This window comes from Neltuma alba, unplaced genomic scaffold (genome assembly GCF_004799145.2).
Source record: "Neltuma alba isolate B1F8T4 unplaced genomic scaffold, ASM479914v2 tig00013699_pilon, whole genome shotgun sequence".
Taxonomy (NCBI): domain Eukaryota; kingdom Viridiplantae; phylum Streptophyta; class Magnoliopsida; order Fabales; family Fabaceae; genus Neltuma; species Neltuma alba.
In genome coordinates, this window is record NW_021637862.1 from 77303 (window position 1) to 100908 (window position 23606).

Here is a 23606-nt window from a genome sequence, read left to right on the forward strand (position 1 = left end):
TCAACTCTCCGCCACATGTTGAAGACATGGGAAAAACAATCAAGCCAATAAATATTGAAATAATAATGCCATAAATATAATTTATTGACACGTAATTATTTTAGGAAGGAAAAAACTTATGTCATTTCTAGTATTCAATATGTCAAGTCATCCAATCACACATGAGATATGATCACGTGTCTCTTTTTTTTTTTGGTCTTACATGAATTTAGAATTAAATGTTTTTAAATGCTAATATTGTAAAAATATGATAGGTGATTATGTGTGATTGAAGAATTTAATATAATAAATATAAAAAACTTGACATAAATATTATACAGCGATAAATGATACATTTTTTCATGGTTTGGTGAGGCGTGACAAAAATGTTTTTGACGGGCAGGTTTTGAACATAAGTAGCATCAAATTGCAGGGTTTTGCCTACTAGCCCACCAGAAATAAAAATGTGAAGACTCCGGAGTCCAAACCCCAGAGAATACCGACGGAAATTGGATCGTGAAAGCTGGTGAGATTAATCCATCACATAATATTATTTGAAAACCCTGTTTAATAAAGATGTGTCACCTGCAAGACCGATTAGACAGTTGGGTTTGAGGATAATTTGATGCACAGCGAGTTGTCAAGATTGAATGGCCGGTTTTAAGGCTTCAATAATAGTAACTCTGGTATATATAATTAATTTAAAGATATTTAAAAAATTAATTGAGTTAGTTATTTATTACAAATATGTATTGATATCCCTAAAATATTATTTTTAATCATGTACATTAGAATTACTCTTTATAAGAATTCCTTACTATTTTGGTTTTAAAAAAATTAGGATTTTATATTTTAAAATAATTTAATTATTAACTAACTCCTATATTAAAGATTTGTGATAATAATAATAATAATAATAGTATTCCAAACAATCATTTCATTTTTAATAGTGGGCTCTGCTCCTACTATTAGAACTACCTGTTGTGAGAACTCCTTATAATTAATGAGAACATTTTGATTAAAAAAGCGAGAAACAAAATGAATTAAAGCATTATATTTAAGATTAGATATAATTTTTAATTAGCTCTTATAATTAAGGACTTGAGATACTAGTAGTAGTAGTAATAACATACCAAACAATCATTTTATTTTTAAACGTGGGCTCTGCTCCTCAAATGAAGTTCAAAATAAGTCCTGCTCCATATAAATTATAAATAGTTTTTCTTTTTTTTTTGGTAATAATGCTATTGGACTGGATTGCTTGCCCTCCATGCACTTGCAGCAAAAGAATGGACAGATGGAAACGGTATTTTTAACTTGGAACAAAGAGTGCGTGGCACAATCTGGAGCGTTGAATGGAACAAACGGTCAGAATTATTTTCTTCTTCAAAGTTCTGGACCAATAAAAGTGCAGAGTTAATGCACTGAAACGATCTCATACAAATGGAAGATGGGGACAGCATCGTCAAACCAAGATGTTTATGCAGAAAATGGGGAGGCAGTGGGGGCGCTGTACATAGTGTTTCCTCAAAATCAGGGCTCAAACTGATACTATATGATATGGCGCCCAAAACACAAGACTTTCTCTTTCCCTCAGAAGCCGTCACGTGCGGTCTGAGTCCTCCATCGTGCTTTTCGCACTTTCCTGCTCTCCTTTCTTTTGCTCCCCCCTCAATCTCACTACAAAACACAAACTCTTATGCTTCACCATCCTTTCTTCCTTCATTTCAGCAGTGTCCCAACTTTGCTGAATATGTGTTTCTATTCAAGCTTGCAGTTGCAGGCTTTTTCTCAGCCGTCTTTACCATTTCTAATTTAATGCCCTTCGCCATTATTGTCATGCACTCTCTCCATCCTCACAGGTTTCAGATTCTCTCTCACTCTCACTCCAATAATAACACCTTCCCTTCTTCCCTCATTTTCACCCTTTTCACCTTCCTTTCCTTCGCTCCGTTACTTGTTTTTTCTGCTTCTGGCTCTTAATTATTGTCTCTCTGCTGGTCTTTTCATATGGGTATATCGCACCTAACTTGATTTTACTGCTTCTTCCCTTTGCCACTCACTATTACTGTTCCTTGTACTCCACTGTCTTGCATCTGTATCAGTAGGGAGTGTTCCCATTCCTACTTTCTTCTCCTTCCCATTCTTTCTCTTCTCATCTGCTCACAGGGGCGAGTAATGGCTACTGCAGCTGGCCGGTCTTCTTTGGGTCCGTCGCTACCGCCGCCGTCCCCGAAGTCGCCGCCCAAGTACCCAGATTTGCACGGGAAGCGCCGTGAAATCGCTAGGGTTCAAATGCTCGAGAAAGAGATAAGTGTTCTCCAGGTGAGTCTGAACTTCCACACTTGTGTCTCTCATGAAAAAGAGAACTTGTTAAGAGTGCTTTCACCACACCTCATTGGGCAATCTGTGACGTCTTGACAACTTTAAACAGAGTCTCAAATATCGATACCTATTGTCAATTAAAGAATGTTTAGGATACTCAAAAGAATGGGCAGCCCCTAGGCTCGTGATATAAAATTATACACGAGCAACTGATAACCTCTTGCGGGGATCTTCTAGCTGCTGACGCTTCCTCTATTTCGTAGCCAGCACCAACCATTTAGTAGGCATAGAAACATTGTTTTCACTTGCATGATTTTTGAGCCACCTATTAAGAACCTCCCTGTCCTGTGTTTAGGACAGGGGAGGCTTTAAGCTTCTAATTGCTGAGTTTGTTAGAATGCCATGCTTTATTTTTCCCCCCCTTGACAATGCGATGCCCAATGTTGAATGGTTGATAAATGGGCTTAGCGATGGGTTGACCATAAACAAGCCTTGATGATGTTTAAAAAGCTTAAAATATTATGTGGATGAACAATTTCAGTGTCAAACTTTCCAGGATGCATTTCGTGAACTGACAAGAGTCAATTTAGTAAGAACTTTATTTCCTGTTTTCTTTTTAGCTCAAATCAAATTCATTTCAGTTTTGCTTCTAGCAGGACGAATTAAAATTCACCGAAGGCCTTCAACCTGCTTCAACGTACTGCAAAGAGTATGTTTACTTTTGGAGTCACTTGTATGCTTTTCAAAGTATGAAACTATGAAGCCAGAAAAATTGCTCAAATGTTTCCTCTGAGCAATTTTACATGTTTTGAGTAGCCTAAGCTAGACATATGCTACAATTACGGCTAACATATATCCGTTGATGAATGAAACGTGACAAAATTACAGGCTAATCGACTTTGTGGTGGCAAACGCGGATCCCCTGTTACCTACGTAAGAATTGTCTGAGTTATTTGTCTCTTGCAGTTCAAAAGAGATCACGATTCTCACCCCCTTTTCTTGTTAACGCAGAAACAAGAAGAAACACCGGTTATATCGCCGCTTCTGGAAGTGGCTCTGGTACCCTTTCCTTGCCCTGTAACTTGATATCTTAATGCTAATGGTTGTGTGTGTTCTGAATTATGACTCCAAAGCCTGGACGGCGTCTTGTTTCAACAAAAGGAGTTTTGATGAATGTGAAGGAAGTACCATACAGGCTTACACGAGATAGAACAGAATGCTTACCAAAAGCAAAAAGATTATTTAGAATGATACCCCCAAGAAAAAAAGAAAATCTGATGCAAAACTTTAACTTGCTCTTTGAAAGGATGTAGAACTTAATCACACTGTTCTAAGATAACTTTTCTTTTCTGTTCATTGAGGCTTTCTTAGAACAATGTGATTAAATTTTGAACGACAATCTGGTGAATGAAGATTCGTAAGTGATTCAACAATTTCTATTTCTAACATAACTTTTCTCGCAGCCGGATGCCCAGTTTGAATCTGTATTGGATCTGCTGTTACTGCTGTGATGGGTGCAATCTTCGTCTAAAATTACCACAAAGATGTTGTAAATGCTGCAAATTATGCGACTGCACTTGTTGTCTTCCATCATCATGTAGCATTTGCGTCTTACCAAAGTGGCGATGCTTCTCTTGTCCCAAATCAAATTGCTGTAAACACAGCTGTCGCTGCCAAAATTGTTGTATCATCCCACGCTGTTGCAAATTTGACTGTCCTTCCAGTCCCTCTTGCTGCACTTGCAAATGTTCTTGCTCATGCTCTTGTCCTAGCTGTCCTGTGGTAAACCCATGTTGTTGCTTCATGTCAAGGTCCTGTTGGAAGAACTGTTACTGTACATGCACATGCCCAAGAATGACAGTGTGTTGAACAGTGACGCGCCAAACCAAGGGGAAAAAAAAAAAAGAAATCAAGATATTGGAGTGTTTTGAAAATAATAATAGCAAGAATGATAATTTTGCAGCGTTTAACATTATTTGATGTGAGTTTGTACCTAGAAATGATATGTTAGGCATGCTTATGTATAAAACTATCTCATCCTGTACATGTTGAAGTCCTCGTTGTATATTTTTCTGGACCTTAGCTATGTTAGAAAGGGTAAATGCTTCTATATTGAAAACTGCTTCAACATTTATAAACGTCGGAAATATGGAGATTTATTTACTGTTTCCCTGATTCCGAGTTAGACACGGGACAAAATTAAATTAATTGGGCAAATTTAATTGCTCAGCTTAGACCCTTTATTCTTCGACCTCTCGGCCATTGCAATTCACAAGTCAAGCGAGGGATTACAACGGTAAAAAAAAAAAATGAGGCAATTTTATAACACAGATCCATCCTGCTAACTCTGCCCGGCTCACTAAGGACAAAGGGAAAGTTAAAAAGTGTTTTCCTTTTCCTTGAACATTTTTTATTTTGAGAGTTGTCAACGAGTGGGCCTATGGAAAATTCAGAGATTCGAAATGATCAAATGGCAACAAAATGAGTGACCACCACCACGGCTTCTTTTTTTCTGCAGAAACAGAGCACGGCACCCAGGACCGGTCTTTTCAATTGTTTCATTGAGTACAAGCATCAATAATCAATAATCATCGTCTTACGGGAAATTATAACATGTGAAATTGTGAAGATCTAATTTAGATAAGTTTGACAGATTCGAAAAACCAGACTATGCCCTTTCAATCACCGTTGCGAGCAGACTGAATATGCTTGTCTGTTAAGTCCCATGTTAATGAAGAATTCAAGACTTGGAGCAACCTTAGATCATAAGATTTTTACTCCCCCTTAAACTAATATTTGGACTTGAACTTTCTTTTAACTCAGAAATCAAGACCTTAACAGAAGGAGTAAAAGGAGTTTAGCCCCCCTTCTTCATAGGGAATAAGAAAGAGAACTTGACGGAATCTGAAACAGGGAGAGATTTAATTAATTAAATCCTTGAGAAGGATATCTGCTACACGGCATCAAGCTGCATCCCGCCAAGTTACATATTGTAAGAGTCACCTCTATTTGTTACATTCGTTTAACTGAGACACACCACACAGAAAAGCAGCCTCTTTTTCTGTTTCATCCTTTCCAAATCAACCTTTTTTGTTTTTGTTTTTTTTTTAAAATCCACACCATCCCCACTTGTCCTGCTTATATCTTCTGGAAGCTCCGTTTTATGCGTGTTTTCTGGTAAGGGAAACCTCTGTTAGGCTCGACATGGTGGTAATCTAAGAGCCACAAACATAACTCACTAATCTAACTCTGTCCAAGCAAAAGCAACAGGGCTCGCAACTTGGTACTTGTCGTTGCTCCACACAATGCTTCCAAACTCGGACCTAATCGAACTATCAGCACCCTTCTTTGATACAAAAGTCACCGTGTACCTTTGCCTTTCCCCTACCTTCTTAAACACCAACTTCGTGGGTTTCACCGTCATTCCAACTAACGAGGACGGTCCGGTCGCGGCCACATCATACACAGAGCCGGCTTCTCCAACGTTGGTCAAAGTGCGTGTGTAGCGAACCGCCCTCTTGCTCCCAAACACAACGGAGAAAGATGGGTAATTGAGCTGACCGGGGTCGGAAAATTTCCTGGAACAGGTGACGTTGGGGCGCTTGGCGATGAGTTGGATTTGTTGGGGGCTGTACCGTAGGGAACACAAGAATGCAATGTAGTCGGAGGCGGAGGCGTCATAGACCAGTCCGGGAGAGATGGCTTTCTGAGGGTTGACGTGGCCGGCGCCGTGAGCCATTGGGGTGGAGAAGCCTCCGTCGGCGGCATCTCTGAGAGGGGAATTGGTGTTGTCACGCGTATGGGCGGTGGTCATTAGCGCCGATTTGATTGCACTCGGGCTCCAATCTGGATGAGCGGCTTTCAGCAATCCGGCCAATCCACTGATGTGTGGGCAAGACATGGACGTCCCTGTAAATTACCCAAGCACCCAAAATTCAGAAGCGAAGATTTACTCTAAAAAATCGATAAGATCATCTCCTTCACGAAAATCCTAAACTTCAAATTTCTACGAAGTCATTGCCCAGTTTTATTTTTTCGTTTTACATGAAAATTGGAGAAATTGAAAAAGTCAAGAGGTTAGGTTTGTGATCGTGATAATAAAAATTAAAACTATTTCATGAAGAATATTAAAATTAAAATGGAAATTATACACTATTTTTCAAAAGTGATCTATGATTTTTATTGTGGGGATGCGCTCCATTGAGTCGCTGAAAATTGAAAATTGAAAATGAGAATTACAAAATTCCAACTTTTTTCTGACTAAAAGGGTGTTTGGTAACCCTCAGAAGCACTTTTCTATAAAACGAAACAAACTCTTCACATATTTATTTTATAAACTAAAAACACTTTTAAAACTATGATTTAGTTTCATCCAAACACCCTTAAAGCAAAAATATAAACTGATTTGCTCAGGAAAAAGAATCTATGGGTAGACAAAAGTATGATCAGCATGACCAGGAACGAGACGATGATCCATTTGGATGCATGTACGGAGCAACAAAAACCTCAATGTCAGTAAAACCCCATTATTTATAGGACTAACTAGTATTGTGTTGACCTGACTCGCATAGAACTATAACTACGATATGCGTGTTAATTTTTATTTTTTTTAATTTTTTGACCTGGAAGATATGCGTGTTCCAAATGTACATGACCCCGAAAACAGATTTTGGCGTAACAAAATTGCAAGAGTAAAGAGTGGACTGGGAGAGATACCTGACATGATGTTGAAGTTGGTTTTACGACTGTCCTGAGACAATCCAGAGGGCCCAATAGCTTCGGACCAACCCGCTAAGATGTTAACACCAGGCCCAATCACATCGGGCTTCAATATCTGGGGGGTCACTAGATTGGGCCCTCGGGAACTGAACGCTGCCACCACAGGCGACGGCGTCACATTCAACACGGTCCCACCGAAGCTCAAAATAGCCGTTGGGTTTGGATCCGTCCGTACATACTCCCTGATCTCATCACCCACCTTTCTCCCCACCTCCAGTGCCGGTAGCAGGTGACTGTCCGCCACCAGTTCCTCGCCGCTCGCCGCAGTGTTTGCCAGGATCATACCAACGCCTCCGGCGTCACGCACCACCTCTCCCTTCTCCACGCGCGCATTGATCCCCCTGTCACAAATCACCACTTTCCCACGAACCACAGAGGGGTCGAGAGAACCGGGCATGCACATGCTGGTCGAGCTATTCGACCCTCTGTTGTAAACCAAGCTCACGGGTCGGTCACCCATTCCTTTTCCACTGTAGAGTGAAACGCCATTGAAGCGTTTATTGCTCCCCAGAGAAACGTAAGCCGGGAAATCTCGGTCCAGAGTTCCGGCACCGACGGTCATGATCCATGGAGCCACATTCGCCACCGAAGCCTTGCTGGGTCCGCTATTCCCTGCCGAGCACGAGACGAAGATGCCTCTCTCCATGGCTGCGAAGGCTCCGATGGCGATAGTGTCGCGGTAATAAGGGGCGGAACCGCCGCCGAGGGAGAGTGAGAGAACATCCACTCCATCCTGGATGGCCCGATCCATGCCCGCGAGTATGTCGGACGCAAAGCACCCAGTACTCCAGCAAACCTTGTACGCAGCGACACGCGCTTGTGGGGCCATCCCACGGGCAGTTCCACGGGCATAACCGAGTAGGCTGGCATTAGGGACGGGGGACCCCGCGGCTGTACTTGCGGTGTGAGTACCATGTCCGTCTCGGTCACGGGGCGACACTGCTTCTTGTTCTTTCCGCATGTAACTGCCACCGGAAGCCATGTGGAAGCCTCTGGAGAAGCTACGAGCCCCAATGAGCTTCTTGTTGCAGAGCGATTGGTTGAAATCAGGACCGGACTCACACTCTCCGCGCCACCGCGATGGGATCTCGGGCATTCCCGTATCGTCGAAGCTCTTAGATTCGGGCCATACACCAGTGTCGAGAATGCCGATGATGACATCGTGGGAAGCTTGTTCAAGTGCCAGAGTGTTATGGCCTTGCGACGTCCCGGACTGGGTTTCGAGACCCAGGAACTCCGGGGTCCGAGTGGTGTGAAGTGTGTAGACGGTGTCTTCGTATACCCCGAGAACGGAATCGGATCTACGGAGAGCGTCGACTTGAGAAGCGTCGAGGGAAGCAGCGAAGCCATTGTAAGCAGAAGTGTAAGAATAAAGCAGAGAATCGGAATCAGAGGAAGAGGAAAGAGACTGGAGATTGGCAGAGTACCAGTCACGGGCAGTAGGGTAGACGGAAGGCTTGTCATGGTGTTTCATGTGAACAATGTAAGTCTTCTTGGCCATAATTGAGGAGAGACCAAGCAAGAGAAGGAGGAAGAGGAAGGAGGAGGAGGCCACGGAAGCCATGGCTGGGACTGGAGAGAAGGAAGGGAGACAGGGGAAGTTGGAGAGGGCAGAGTGGAGTATATAGTGGTTTAAATAAATAATGAGGGAAGGAGGATGGGATCCAGAAGGAAAATTTTGAGGGGATACTCTTGTCGTGTCTATGCTGAACAACAATTATTAAATGGGGCCTTATTCCATCTTTAATTACATAAATACCATCCAGACCACATTCTGGGTCATCGTCGTCGGTGCCGTCACTCGTGCTTATAATCTGTCCCTCACCATCTGATTGAAAATTGCCGTCTTTTATTGGGCCCTCTTGTTTGCTTTCTCTAAACAATGGCGATGCTAAATGGCTTTTAAGTTGGACTTGGGTCCAATTCATCTTCTTTATTATCTATTACATTGACATCTTCTCTTTTCTTGAATATTGAACACGCATCTCAAAATGAACACATCCGTCATTTTTATGGTGAGAACTGCTGACGATATTGAGTTGTTTCACAAAGGATTATATATCTGTATAATTACTTGAAACACTATAAAGGAAAGGGCGATGCCGATGAATAGGGAGGGAGGGAGGGAATAGAATCTGACAATCTGCACTCACATGAGCATAGGAAGGTGATTAGATAACTAAATAATGAGTGATTAATAAGCAATGGAAGTGGAGAGTGGGGTGGGGGGATTAGTTTGGGAAGGCGTCTGTGCACAAGAGGATGCATGTGAAGAGAGTGAGGACAGGGGGCACAGCTGGAAACGCGTGGAGGGGGAAGTGGGTCCCAGGAGTCTAATAAGCATCATCATGTTATGGATATGGGATCTGCATTTCCTTATTCATAATTTCATCTGGGTCTTTTTCTTCGATACATATACGTATACACGCGCGCGCGCGCACACACATATATATAGGGAGTCTTGTGATGTTGTGTGTTGGTGGCAGGGGTAAATGGCTGTTCTGAGTTCTCACCTGCTGCTTCACTGCACTGTTGTGCTTCGCTTTGATGACATAATCTCTCCTGTATGGGCACTTCCCCTTTGCCTTGGTTTTAGTGCTCTTCTCCCTCCTTTCTTTATTCTGTTCACTTTCGTAAATAGAGGGTTAGTGAATTATTGATACGCGTTTCAAGTAATTCATACGGCATTCCCACAGTCATTCCAGCAAAGGAGGCCCCACTGGAATTGGTAATATGAGTTAAAAGGGTTGATGACGGCCTCGAACTGTCATTTTTGTCAATTTGCAAAAGCGTCCAACTTGCTTCAACCTACTCCCATCTGTAGGCCAGCCAGCATTCCAACTCTGGACTCTCGTATTCACAGGCGTTTAACTCTATATGCTGAGAAGGGTCACACTCATTTAAGATATCCATCTATTTTTAATATAAAAATTAGTTTAACATTTAATTTGATTTTAAATATAAATCTCAATCCATTTTATTTATCATGTTTATCTTTTTTTAGAATAGTCTTTGTAATAATTATGTATATTAAAAATTCTAACTAATATATATAATTATTAAAGATATTTTAAAGAAGACAATACGTATTTATTATAAATAATTAATTTTAAATAATTTTTTTAATTGATTAAAATTAATCAATTAACTCTTATATGGCAACATGGTAACCCTTAGGACTTGGCGAGGTTGAGTGATCAAATCCATGAATATTATAAGAGTTGGGAGTGTGTGAATCCTCTTCCTCGTAGAAGGGTTAGAACAAATACTGTGAAAGAGAAGCATGCGGTCCAAGAGGAGGAAAAGGTGGTAAGATTAGCCACCGGGTGCCATGAAATTATTGGGTTTATTCGATTAATTAATGCATTGTCAATTGCTTAGAGCTTATTTAAATTCATGTTGATAAAAATGATTTTTATTCGGACTAACTTTTATGAACTAAAGGTAGGATAGGATTCAATTAATTAATGTTGTACTACCTCTAATTTTAAATACAAGAGCTGATTGATTAATTTAAATAAATTAAAAAAATTATTTAAATTAATTATTTATAATAAAGATATGCTGTCTCCCCTAAAATATCCTTGTTAATAAAATATATTAGCTAGAATTACTATTTGATGAAACTTTTAACATATGCAATTACTACAAGGATTACCTTAGGAAAAAAATAGATAAATATGAGAGATAAAATAAATGAGTGTCTTCTATTTAGGATCAAATTAAAAATCAAACTAACTTTCACATTAAAGACAGGAGGTAATATAATTTATGTTTAGACAAACTTTTATAAAAAGAAATTAATTGAACAAAAATTGCAAATGAAGACTCGATCCCATACTACAAATATGAAATCTTAATGAAATATCTGAAATACTTCTCAATTAAATTGTGATTTGGTCTACTGAAGTTGTCATTTACTAAAGTGAACTGGTCATTTCCTATAGTCAACTTGTTATGTGATATACTTTCAGCCAAGTTGTAATTTGATCTACTGAAATTGTTATTCACTAAAATAAACTTGTTATTTCTTATAGTTAACTTGTCATTTGACTGAGGGGCATTTCAGATATTTTATCAAGATTTCATATTTGCAATGTGGGATCGAGATTTTATGTGCTATTTTTCAAATTGAGGATCCCAAATCACAATTACACGTATTGAAGGGTTTTTATTTGCTATTTTTCCAAACTGGTTTAAGTGATGTAGAATATTGAAAAGTTAGTCTCCACATATTCAAATTTAAAAAAAAGGGCCAAAAATTAGAAAAATCTGCTAATTTTTTAAAAGGATTTTTACACAAAAAGGTCAATTACCAAACCACGTCAAACATCATTAAAAGGCCACAAACATCATTAAAAGGCCAGAAACAGAATTTTGAGGTTGATAGATTAGTTAGTACCACTTCACGGTGGCGTCGAACAAGCCTTCAAGCTATATTATTATACTATTCTACATATTCAGTCTACCGGGTGCATGCGTGAAAAGAGCGGGAAAAAGCTGTTTGAATTACTGAGGCCAGGTCCACTAGGTCCGTTTGGATCAGCGATTAAAAAGTAGCTTATTAAAAAAGTAGCTTTATAGAGAAGTGAAATTAGATAAAAGCTAAATTGGATAAGCTGAATTGTGTTTGGATTAGAGTTCAGAAAAGCTAGATTGCAAAAGTGAGATTGGTAAAAGGTTGTTTGGATTATGATTGAGTAAAAGTAAGTTTGGTTGTAAAATGACCAAAATAGATATGAGTTTTAATAAATAATGAAACATGATTAAAAAATAATTTCACATAAGACAATAAAATTAAAATAATTTAATATGAATAAGTCATAAAAAGTATTTTAAATATAAAGTGAAACATGAAAAAATAAAAGTATATTTTTAGGAGCATATTTAAAAATAAAAATATACTTCTAACTTATTCATTATTTTCAACTAATTTTAACTGATTTATTATCTACAAATTAGTTATTTGAGGCTTATAATAAGAACCAAAAGAGATAATAAATTTCTTAACTTTCTCTCTCTCTATATTTCAAAAGCTATAAGCCATAAGCTGTAAGTCATAAGCTGTTAATTTTAGCTTATAATTTATTGTAACTTTTCAGACAAAAGCCCGATTGCAAAAGAGCTCATCCAAACAGACCCAATTATGTCAATCGAGTTTATAGAGCTTATAAGCTACTTATAAGTCAAAATAAGTGATGCCAAACAGGCATATGCAGTCGAGTTTTACGAATTAGCCGTGATAGGAGGCGGGAATAGTTGGTTACGCAAATTAAGGGGCAAGATTAACAAAGTGGCAGGGGGCCGATGATTGTGCATGTCACGTGTTCATTTCAAACTGGACCCCCCGTCCACATCACCCTCGTATGCTTCCAACTTCAAAGTTGGTCACCCCTCTTTGAATTTTTACCCCTTTCAAATCAAATCATAACCGCAAATATCTCCCGCGTCTGCTCCCTCCCATTCCATTTTTTATCATCAGCTTAGATATTTCCACCAAAAAAAAAAGCCAGAAATACTTTCTTTGATCTAGGGGTGAAACAGGCCAAGCAGCCTGTCAGGGGCCTATGACCTAGCCTGCATTTGGCCTGACCTGACCTGTTTCTTAAAAAAGCCAGGCTCAAGCCTGTTTGAAGGCTTGTTTAGTTAAACAGGCTAGGCTTAGGCCTTTAAAAAGCCTGTTAGGCCTGTTAGGAATTTATAATTATAATATATGAAAAAATTAATTAATGGTATTATTATTAATGTGCTCTTTTAATTTATTTTTTAATTTTAATATATAGTTAATAGCTTAATCTTTTCTTAGATTTTGAAGTTTAGATGACAAGTGAAGATAAAAATATAATTTAAAATAATAATATCAATAAATAATGTGATTTTTAAATCTTAAAAATATAAAGAAAATAGGAAAGAAAAATTTTGTTCCAAGAATGATAAATTAACTAAATTGCGTATTATATTAATTGAAGTATGATACCCTCTTTATTCATTATAAAATTAGTATTTTTTCCTTTTTATTTATTTGTCTTAATTTTAATTTTTTGTGTGTACTTAAATGTAGTCTTATTCCAAATTTTAACATATAATTACAATTAGTTTTCAATAATATTCTTATAAATTATAATTAAGATTTAAAATAGTACTTATGATACTAAAATTTAAATAAAAGACAAGACTAAAAATTTAATTATTATGTATGTTTTTTTAATCTTAGCTTTTTTTAAAAAATAATAATAATAATTTAAATTTTTTAAAAATATAGGCCTTTTAACAGGCTTCAGGCCAAGCCAGGTCTTTATACAGACCAGACTCAAGCTGAAAAATAAGCCTATAACAGATCACAGGCCAGACTCAGGCCAATAGACTTCAAAACAGACCTGGCCTGCGCTGTTTCCACCTTTACTTCGATCTCACAAATATATCCAGTTCCCTCGTGCCTGCTCTTATAGAGGAACCTAAGCTATGGGTTCTATATCACAAATTGTCGTATATAGGGATGGATGTGTGTGAAATGTGTGTGGGTTCCTTTCCCAGTAGGGGAAGGCTGTCTCCAACTCGTCATAAATGGGGTAAATTTTAAGGACAAAAAACACTGGTTTTAAATTTTTAAAACCAAAACAACGTCAAGTATTACATACTATATTTCTGATAGACTTTCCAGTTGTTTATGTTTCATTCAATAACATTGAAAGTTGAATTTCATAAGTCATCAGATAAAGCTTTTGGATAGAGTTTACTGGATATTTTTGTTGCCAGAAACGCCAAAAAATTCATCCCAAGTTCCAATAATCAAATTGAATTAAAGTAAATCTATAAAAATTGATATGGTAAATCTCTTACACTGACGATCCTTTTTTGCATTTTTAACCCTAAACTTGTTACAGTTAATTAGACAAGTTGCTTGGACACAAAGCAAAGGGAATATCTTTAATTAGATGAATTTTACATGAAAAAGTTTTGGCCAAATAAAGGGATTTGAAATAATTTTTTTTGAAAAAAAGTTCATAACTCACCGCTTTAATTAAAGCTTGGCTGATTTAGGGATAACTAGTCAAAATAACAAAAGGAGAAAGTGAAAAAAGAAAAGAAAAGAAAAGGATTGGTTTTGTTAGGGGGTGTTGTAAAAAGTGAAAGTGGACAAAATGATAACCAACAACAACAACATAACATGATTAACGTTACAGCTCAACATGTTGAAAAGATTGCAGCAGACCCTAACAAAGCTAGCAACATGGCCTAACATATATGACAAAAGATATACACCGAATAAAGAAAGTTCTTCGGGTCAAAAAATAAAAAGAAAGTTCTCTGTGGTTCAACTGTTAGGGATCATTGCCAATGAGACTTCATCATTCTCTTTGTTCCGAAATTACTCTCAAAACCATCAGAACGGAGACACGAGTGGCACACTTCTCAAATTTCACAATACTCTATCGCATTATTCCCTCTTCCCATGTTTCATACTCTTATCGCCTTCAGCTCCGTTTTCTATTGTTTCCTTTCCTTTTCAAAAGCCGATTCGCTTCCTTCGCCGAAAAATATAGATCCTCTTCTTTGTATTGCTTTAATAATCTCGCCAGGCTGAGATCATTTGGATTCATGTGTCGTACGCCGGAAAAATATTAGTTGTATTAGTTCTTTCCAATGATACAAAAGAGGAGAAGTAACAAGAAAAGAGTACCTGTTTTGAATTAAACATATTATTTTATAGGCGCAATATATAATGTAATGCGTATTAATTAACCCCAGAAAAGGGGGAGGGAGATGAGAAAGGCACATCTTTTCTGGGCAGCCATAGTGACATTTTGGTGTATTTTCGCACTTCCTCGATGCGTTTTGGGGAGAGTGAGCCTCCCCACTAAATCAAGGCACATACTCCGAGTGATGAAAATACATATCTTAATACGACACAAAGTTAAAGATATAATAGAATGAGGCTGATTATTAAAGGCCCCCCAACCGAGGGTAGAGCGGGACTATAATAATAATAAGCGGTGCAATGGAGGAACCGAAAAGCTGGTTGCTTGGGGATAAAGAATAGAAAGTGGAAGGGGGGGGGGGCTACCCAGGTGTCAAATAATTTGAGTAATCAATCATGTCTCACCAGAGTTCTGAGTAGCTAGCCGTCTCAACAAGTTACTCATCTAAACTCGATTAAGAGTATGTAAAGGAAGACGACCCACATCCAACAGAGAGTACATTTGATGACGATAATAATGATGAACTTGAAGGCGTGAGAAAAGAACGAAAAGAAATGGGATGAGTGGTGAAAAATCAGAGTGACTTTAACACTTTAATAGGGATAGGGATGAAGGCGCCACAGTCACAGATCAGAAAGTTCCATGCGCATGAGAGAGAGCACATGTGAAGATGCTGTGTGTTCTACCAACAATGGCATTGGAAATTGCAGACAATAGCAGCCACAAACTATTGTTTATTCTGCTCTTTGCTTGAGCGTGCAATTGCTTGGACGATTCACAACCCAACACCTCCTGTATATACTGCTACGTACCATGTACTTCTACTATATCCTCTTCAACATTTCACTTGCTTCCGGCCGCTTTCATGGACTCATCTGCTGCATTATTATATGAATATGTAGTTAGCAGCCACGTGGACTGATTCAAATATCTAAATATGTATAGAAAACTTATAAGATCAGACTAGCGACTTCATGATGCTTTGAAAAAATATCTTATGATATGAATGTTGATAGATCCAAGCTTATGATATATCTATATATCAAAAGGAGAAAAGTTTTGCTTCCTTGAGAAGTAGGAAAATTTTCAAAGATTCATCATAGGTCTTCAACTCGGGGGATTGGTTTGCCAAATTCAGGGTCACCTCCTGTAGTATATATAAAAGCAGACTCTTGTAGTGAGGCAGACTATGCATATTGTCCGTGTCAAATGTGGTGTTTATTTAAAATTGGCTCAGTGTTGATATTAGAATGGACATCTGGGAGCGAACGATGAATTGATGACAGATTTCTGTAAGTTGTATGAGTGGAAATCATAAATAAGTGACTGAATTTAGAAAAGTATCACATATGTATAGAAAGATATCACATATATATGTACTTATGTATTTATATGTATTCATAGGTATGTATGTATGTATGTTTGTAAAGGCAATACCATCGTCCATATAATAATACAACTCAATTATTGAATTTTATGCACTCCATTAGGGTCAATGCCCATAACATAATTTTAAAAAATTATAGAAGGTCACGGTGTTCATAGAAAATAAGATGTTGTTTTATACTCTTCCAATCTTAAATATAAGACCCTTATATACACTATAAAAGGGTTCTTATATTTAGAGTCCGAGGAATATTAAATTTCATCCAAATATATTAGAATTGTACTTATTCAATATGTAATATCGAATCCATAAAAAATATACTACTTATAAAAGTCAGTTGGTGAGGAAATAACTAGTGGGAAAAGGGAATGGGGATAGTTGGAGAAGTGGATGCATAGTGGAGGTATGTAGAAATCGATTATAATATGATCCAAACCCATAAAAGACCTATGAAAGATTCATTAAAAAGTACTCTAGCGTTCCGATTCTATTTATAAATTTTAGACTGGGAGAAGAGTTTGTCACAATATTTAATATTTAATATTTTTTAATTTTGTTTTTAATTATATAATCTCTTTTATTTGTCACACCGTTTCCTCTCACTTATCATATTTGTAAATAAATTGAAGGTATATTTGAAAAAAGATATTTATTACTTATTTATTATTTTAAACTGATTTTTAACTGTTTGTTTCCATTATATACAAATGATCTTAAATATAGAATATAGTTTGTGGTGTCAAATTGCACTCCACGAGCTATGAACATGATCTAGGAGGTGTTGTGCTTAAAATGAGGACAAGCGTGGGCTTAGGCGCATAAGAAAAGCACAAAGCCCATCAGCCATTGGCCTCGCCGTTGCCAATCTAAGGACAAGCATTCCACTAGCAGGCACTCATCGACAAATAACATTTTGCACTCACTGCTGCCCCTCCCAATACCCTCTTCTTTCTTTATGTACCTGTGTTCTAAAGGTGCCCCACCCACCTCCGCCTTCAGATTCTACCACCTAGTTTTTAGCACTTCGACGGTCTTTGTTATTACCAATCTCGTTCCGGAAGCAGGTAATTTGTATGGAGAAATTTTGGTCCCCAGAGCAAATTATTTGTACTATATTTAACGTGTATTTTCTAATTTTACCTCTATTTAATTCTTATTAAAAAAACGAAAGAGATATATGAATGATTTGTAAATATATAGATATAGAGAAAAAATTTAATAAGGATAAAATTTTAAAAAAATTTATGCATTTCTTGATAGCGAGAGCATATCACAAGTATTAAGGATTAAAGTGATACTTGTTAGTATGACGATAATATAGTATCATATTGACCAAGTTGTCTCAAGTTTCTGTTTTTCCCCACACTCTTCTTCACGAGCTTCGTCGTCCCCTATTCAAAACCCTAGCTATCAGCCCAATATGTATCAGCATCAGACAGGCTGTCCCAGCCGATGTGCATTGATGCATTTGGTTGAGATGGAAAGTAGGGACACAATTATCGCATTAGAAGGCCCAACCCCAATGCATGCCGTCCATCCCATTTACTCGTACGTTTAGGCCCTTATAGGACTTATTTAAAGATTAATGGAATTGGACTTTAGAACTACATAAATATAATCCCAATGTGCTTGATTTCAGTTTTCGGTTTGTTAACCCAGCCGTGCAGATTGATCGGTTCAGGTGTCTGACCCAATACGCACATTCCACTTTCATGGAATGCTCTTCCTGTTTTAAAGCCGACATAGTCACCAACGCGCCATGTGTTAGTAAAAGAGAATAGTCCTTCATAACACAGTAAACTAATATTCGAGTTCCCGACTTCTCGTAGTGCCTAACAATATTTCGAACAGGATTGCTTCATTACCAAAATACCTATTTTTCTCATAAATGTGCAGCTCCATTCTTAAACAGAATGTTGTGTTCATTTTAAATTTTGCATGCACTTATTTTTTTTTTGGATATAGTTTTAGTTGGCGATAATTAATAAATATCCAAATGCGTCATCCTCGACTTAAGCAGATCTCTCATTTATTAAGCAAAGCTGCCCGAAAAGGCAAGGAGTAAAGACCGGACCTCGCTAGGAGAAAAGAAAACAAACAAAAACATAGGGCATAGGACCTAGCCCGCTTTAATCAGCCTTATTAGGACCTAAGAATTTAGTGTTGCTAGTTTACCGGGCCCGTTAGTAGAAACATGGAAGCCCAATAGTTTAGCAAAAGACGCCCAATGTCAGACTCAATAGGCCCACAAAAACGTATATTAACCCGTCACTGTTCTAAAATTTCATCAATGCTCGGCACTACAAATCTACAATGGACAAAATCGTGTGGATGTTTTCAAGTTGTTAACACTACCCGTTTACGAAGTCGATACAAATAAATAAGCACATGTCATGCGTCATAATTACCACAATAAATTTGCATGGTAAAATTAAGTTTTACCACATCCCTGGGGGCTTTTTTTAATATAATTCTCCAGTACTTAGTATAAAATTTATTTAACCAATTTGAATAGCAATAAAATCTATTAGGGTCTTGTATTTATAATCAAATTTAATTTTTTTATTAATTTTTATATTAACAATCCGTTTTGCGTATTAGATAAGTAGCCTCTTGGTCTTTGTCGGCAACTCAGTGCCGCATAAACCTCTCAAGAGATCCAACTCGTATTATTATGGTCCTATTTTCGTCATTAGATTTCTGGGTTCTCTACTCTACTTGTTTAATTCAACATTTTATTCATCAATGCCACCAACCAAAAACCACAGCTCGTAAGAGAAAAGGGGCCCCATCATAACTCTAACACCCATGGGGAATGGACTTTACCTTCAAATGTTCAGTGTTGCTTTGCATGTGAAATCTGACACACCTGCTCTCTGCTTTCGTCATCGAGAAATAGACCAGACTTGCTCTGTGTTTTTTTGTTTTTTTTAAACCTGAAAAACTGGTTTAGCAAGAAAGAAGACGCTAGAAGAGAGAAAGGAGATTCCGTCTCCACCACCACTATAGGACAAGATAGAACAGTGGGAAAAAGAAGAGACTGGCTCTCTGTAGAATCTTCAATCTTCTGGGCAATGTGAACCCATTTCGCTTTGTTTGATGGTAATCGGTAAATAACACGGGGACAACAAGCGTTGCTCTGCGCTGCATTTTTGGGAACTTTGTCGCCATGCCATTTAAAATTAAAGTGATTATTATTTATTTGCATGTGACCTGAGTACCGCTTTTTTAAATACGCGGGCTTCCTCCAAAATTACCCTTTCGCCCGTGGCTTACCGGCTTTTGGTGCCTTTTGCCATCAACTCTTCTTATCCGTTTTCACACACCACTCATCTTTAAGCACGTGGTTGGTGGGACGTATAATTAATCTCACTTGTGTTGGAAGGTTTAATGAGTGAATAATTTTTCAGAGAACTGGTCAGAGACTAAACGTTAGTATAATGTCGCGCGTGGATGCTGAAATTTGCTTTTCAAGCCCCTAATTGTAGGATTGCCTACTAATATAATGCTCTGACGTGGCTTGGTTAAGTCATGTGTATGTGTGTGTGTGTATTCTAGTTTAAAGAATGAATCAATTTAAAGTAGTGACATGCAGTTGATGCCGATGAGTGAAGTACATTGGTGTATACGGTACGTTATACGTGTCCTCACAGGTATATTTAATTTATACAAAATGAATACAATGAGATATATCCGCGGAAAAGGCTGATGTCGTGAGTCACGTTGGGATCCAAAGGTCACAACACAGTGGGGCAATGTTGATACTTTGTCGCTTTTTCATGGTGGCTGTTCATAGTAAGGGCGTTGGAGTGGAGTTTTGGGAATTTTGTCCCCGGCCCAATTACTAAAGTCGTGTATTTCAGATTTTTGCCAACCACAAAATCATCCTCTCGCTTGTCAGTTGTCACTTTTCATGCTTTTGGTATCCACTCCTTTTCCCGTTTTCACGCATAACTGATCTCTAAGCGCGTGGGACATTTTTATTTATTTAACGTCACTTCCATTATCTTTCGTTCTCAATATAAAATTTTATTTTATTTTTATTTTAATTCTAAATATAATATTTTATTTTATTTTATTTCTATATTTATTTATTTTTTTCAACGATACTCCTTTTAATAATAGTAGTTATAACCAATATATTTGATTAGTAAGGATATTTTAGAAAATACAATATCTATTTATAACAAATAACTAACTTAACTTATTTTTTAATCTATTTAGTCAACTAACTCTTATATTTAAGATCAGAAGTAATGTGTTACAGGGTAAAAAGTACTTGTTTGAAATGGTACCATGCTTTGAAAACAGTTATTTAATCTGGTTCTAGAGAATACAATGTAGATAAGGAAAGTTTTATTCTCACTTCCGGAGAAATATGTTGTTTGGATCTGTTTATTTAAGTACTTTTAAATACAGTATGTTTCATATAAATTGGGACAAAATTTTCTTCTTCTTTTTTTCACCAGAAAAATTTTCTTATTTATCTCATATTAAAAAGTTGTTTATAAATTATTCTAAACAAATATATTGTGTGCAAAATAACAAGGTGTGTAACCTAAAACAAATAATGAGTTTGGTTGCATATAAGCTTGTTTTTGTTGGAAGGTTTGCGCGTGGGGATGTTCATGATGATTCACGACTCGTTAGATTATTAGAATCTCATTTCTGTTTAAATAATAAAAGGTCATTGGCCAATAATTTTTTTTGGGTGAGATTGTTAATAAATAAAAAGCTGGGATCAAAAGTTAATATATTATATTATGATTAATACTACTAATTAAGGAGAAAGTTAACAAATCCACGTGAATCACGTTGGGATCGAAGGTCAGGTTTAGGGGGTGTTTGGAGAGAAACCAAACCATGGTTTCAGAAGTGCTTTTACGGATTACGAAATAAATATGTGGAGGAGATTGCCTCGTTTTGCGGAAAAGTGCTTCTGAAACCATGGTTTTGGGTTTCCCAAACACCCCCTTAATTAATTGAAACACATGCTTTAGGAATGGAAAAGCTAAGGGCCTGTTCAGTATCATGTTTTATATCTTCAAAAAACTGTTTTTAAAACCAAAAAGTCAGTTTGAGATGACTTTTGAGGGGGAAAATAGCTTTAGGGTCAGTAATAAAGTAGTTGTCCGAAGAGAATACTCCTTTAAGAAGATTTTAATCCTATTTATAATGATGTCATTAAATTTTTAATATTAATATTTTGTTTTGTCTTCTATTTATTATAGAATAGATTTTTTTTTGAGGATGTATATATTAAATAGAATTAAAGTTGTAAAATTATTATATTTTAAAAAAAGTTAATAAAATTTAAAGTTTTTTTTTAATTTATGTCAAATACGTTAAAAATGTCTTAGAAAGAAGCATATTACATCTGGTCAGAAAAAAAGAGGAGTATACTGCACTGCTCCTACGCTTCAAAACGGACATTTAAAATTTACCAAGGGTTCTAACAACTCCTCTAGTGGTGTGTTTGGGTGGAGGGGAAAGATGGGAGATCCTAACGTAGATTTTTTATGAGGGTATAATTATAAGGAGTTACTAACAACTAGTAGTTGCTGCAACCAAACAGGGGGTTTTGCATTGCGGAATGCACATCGATGTGGAAGGTGGGAGGATCGACAGGTAGGCTCCCAAACCCAACAAAAGAGAAGCCTGGAACCAATGGATGAACATATTAGTGGGTTCCAGATGATGAGCTGACCAATCTGCCAATGCTTTGCTTTCTCACTAGACAATGGTGCTCTTTTGCCCAACCAATAATGCAGCTTGGAAAATCATGTGATGAGTCCCCACATAATTAAACACAATGACGGGAAAAATAGTATCATGAATTATTCTTCCAACCCTATTTAAAAGTTACTTCTAACATATTTTACATAAATAAAAAAACTTTAAATTTTAACAAGTCTCATTTAAAATTCAACAACTTTTAAATTTTATCTTTATTTAATATATATTATTTTTCATATAAACAAAATCAACACAATAATAAATGAAGAGTAAAATTATATATTAATATATAGAATTTCTCTTAATGTTTTACAAAGAGAACCGAAAAACATCTTTTTTCTGTCTTATTAGAAGAGTACTTTTCTACATCCTCACAGCTCTACTCAATAATCAAAGAGACAAAAAGGGTGTTTGACAACATCAATAAGTAATTTTAAAAAGTAGTTTTCTGTAAAATGAGATAATCTCTTTCACATATTTATTTTATAGTTTAGTTTTTACCTAAATACTTTTAAAATGGGTAAAAGGCAACCCTAATGCGGAAACCACCATCGTCCGTCCATGTCTGCCCTTTCATAGTCATTCTTCATTCTGCACCGCTCGTCATGCTTTTCTCCGCCTTGTCCTTTTTCTCCCGTCTTCACGTACTTTTTTTTTTTTTTTTACCAGCACCGTCTTCACGTACTCTAATCTAATTTCTCGCCCTCACATCACACCACGATACTGGCTCCCATCTTCCCTGCACTGCCCAAATTATTACTCAAACCGGCTCTATCCTGTCCGGATTTTTTCATATCTTAATTTTTTGTTTCTATATTCATATAATGCTCATTAGAAGAAGGGGCCATCGCTTTGTGATCTTATATTTACTACTTTTCCGGTACTTAATATAAAACACATTTAACTAATTTGATTAGATTAAGAAAGTTAGGTAAGTTAGTTAATTATAAGAAATATCACACATTTTTTCTAAAACACCACAATTATCTTTCTTAATACCTTATCCCCTCTTTTACTTGATTATGGTTGAGAGAGTGTCTATGGGGGTAATTTAGAGAAAATTGATAAATATGATAAATGGGTCTTATATTTAGGACTAAAACCAACTCAAGAATTGGGTCCTATATTAAGGAGCGGAAGAGTATATTATTAAAATCCAATGCTTCGAACTCACATCTTCGATTCCTGATCTATTTCTTACTCCTCCTCCTCTTTTTTTTGGGCCTATGGGGACCAATATTTCGTATTTGCATTTCACGTTACTTTTGAGTTTACGGCCTCTTTAAGTAAAAATTAAACTATAATTTAAAAAATTATTTTACGGTATTTATATTTTATGTGAGAAAAAAAAATTTTTGATTCATATGTAAATATTTTTTAAAAATATTTTTCGGCATTCCAAACATGTCCTATGGGTCTTTAGCATGAAAATTGTTTTTAATAAACTATAATAAATATTTTGTCATATTCTTATTATAAGTTTTAAATAACTAATTCACAGATAATAAATAATTAATTAAAATTATTTTAAAACAAAAAATAAGTTAAAAATATTTTTTGTTTCTAAATATGTCTTTATAATAAACAAGAAAAAAGATTAAAAAGAATGTGTAGAAAGAGAAAATATAATAAGAGAAAAATAATTAAGAACATCATTAAAAAAATTAACTAAAGGTTGAGACAAGTGCCCATGTTGAATC

At 36.6% G+C, this 23606-nt stretch overlaps 2 protein-coding genes across 2 annotated transcripts; one reads left to right on the plus strand and one right to left on the minus strand.

The window, feature by feature from the left end:
* The first annotated feature begins 1798 nt into the window (after positions 1 to 1798).
* LOC114738857 (guanine nucleotide-binding protein subunit gamma 3-like) lies at positions 1799 to 4404 on the plus strand. Its single transcript, XM_028926924.1, has 6 exons — positions 1799 to 1993; positions 2149 to 2304; positions 2961 to 3013; positions 3193 to 3237; positions 3316 to 3363; positions 3768 to 4404. The coding sequence occupies exons 2-6, from the start codon at positions 2158 to 2160 to the stop codon at positions 4171 to 4173; spliced, it is 699 nt and encodes a 232-aa protein (XP_028782757.1). The 5' UTR covers positions 1799 to 1993; positions 2149 to 2157; the 3' UTR covers positions 4174 to 4404.
* Positions 4405 to 5204: 800 nt separating this feature from the next.
* LOC114738869 (subtilisin-like protease SBT1.8) lies at positions 5205 to 8689 on the minus strand. Its single transcript, XM_028926934.1, has 2 exons — positions 7021 to 8689; positions 5205 to 6213 (listed from the first exon to the last, which is right to left on the minus strand). Exons 1-2 carry the CDS (start codon positions 8645 to 8647, stop codon positions 5543 to 5545), a joined length of 2298 nt encoding a protein of 765 aa, XP_028782767.1. The 5' UTR covers positions 8648 to 8689; the 3' UTR covers positions 5205 to 5542.
* Positions 8690 to 23606: the final 14917 nt, after the last annotated feature.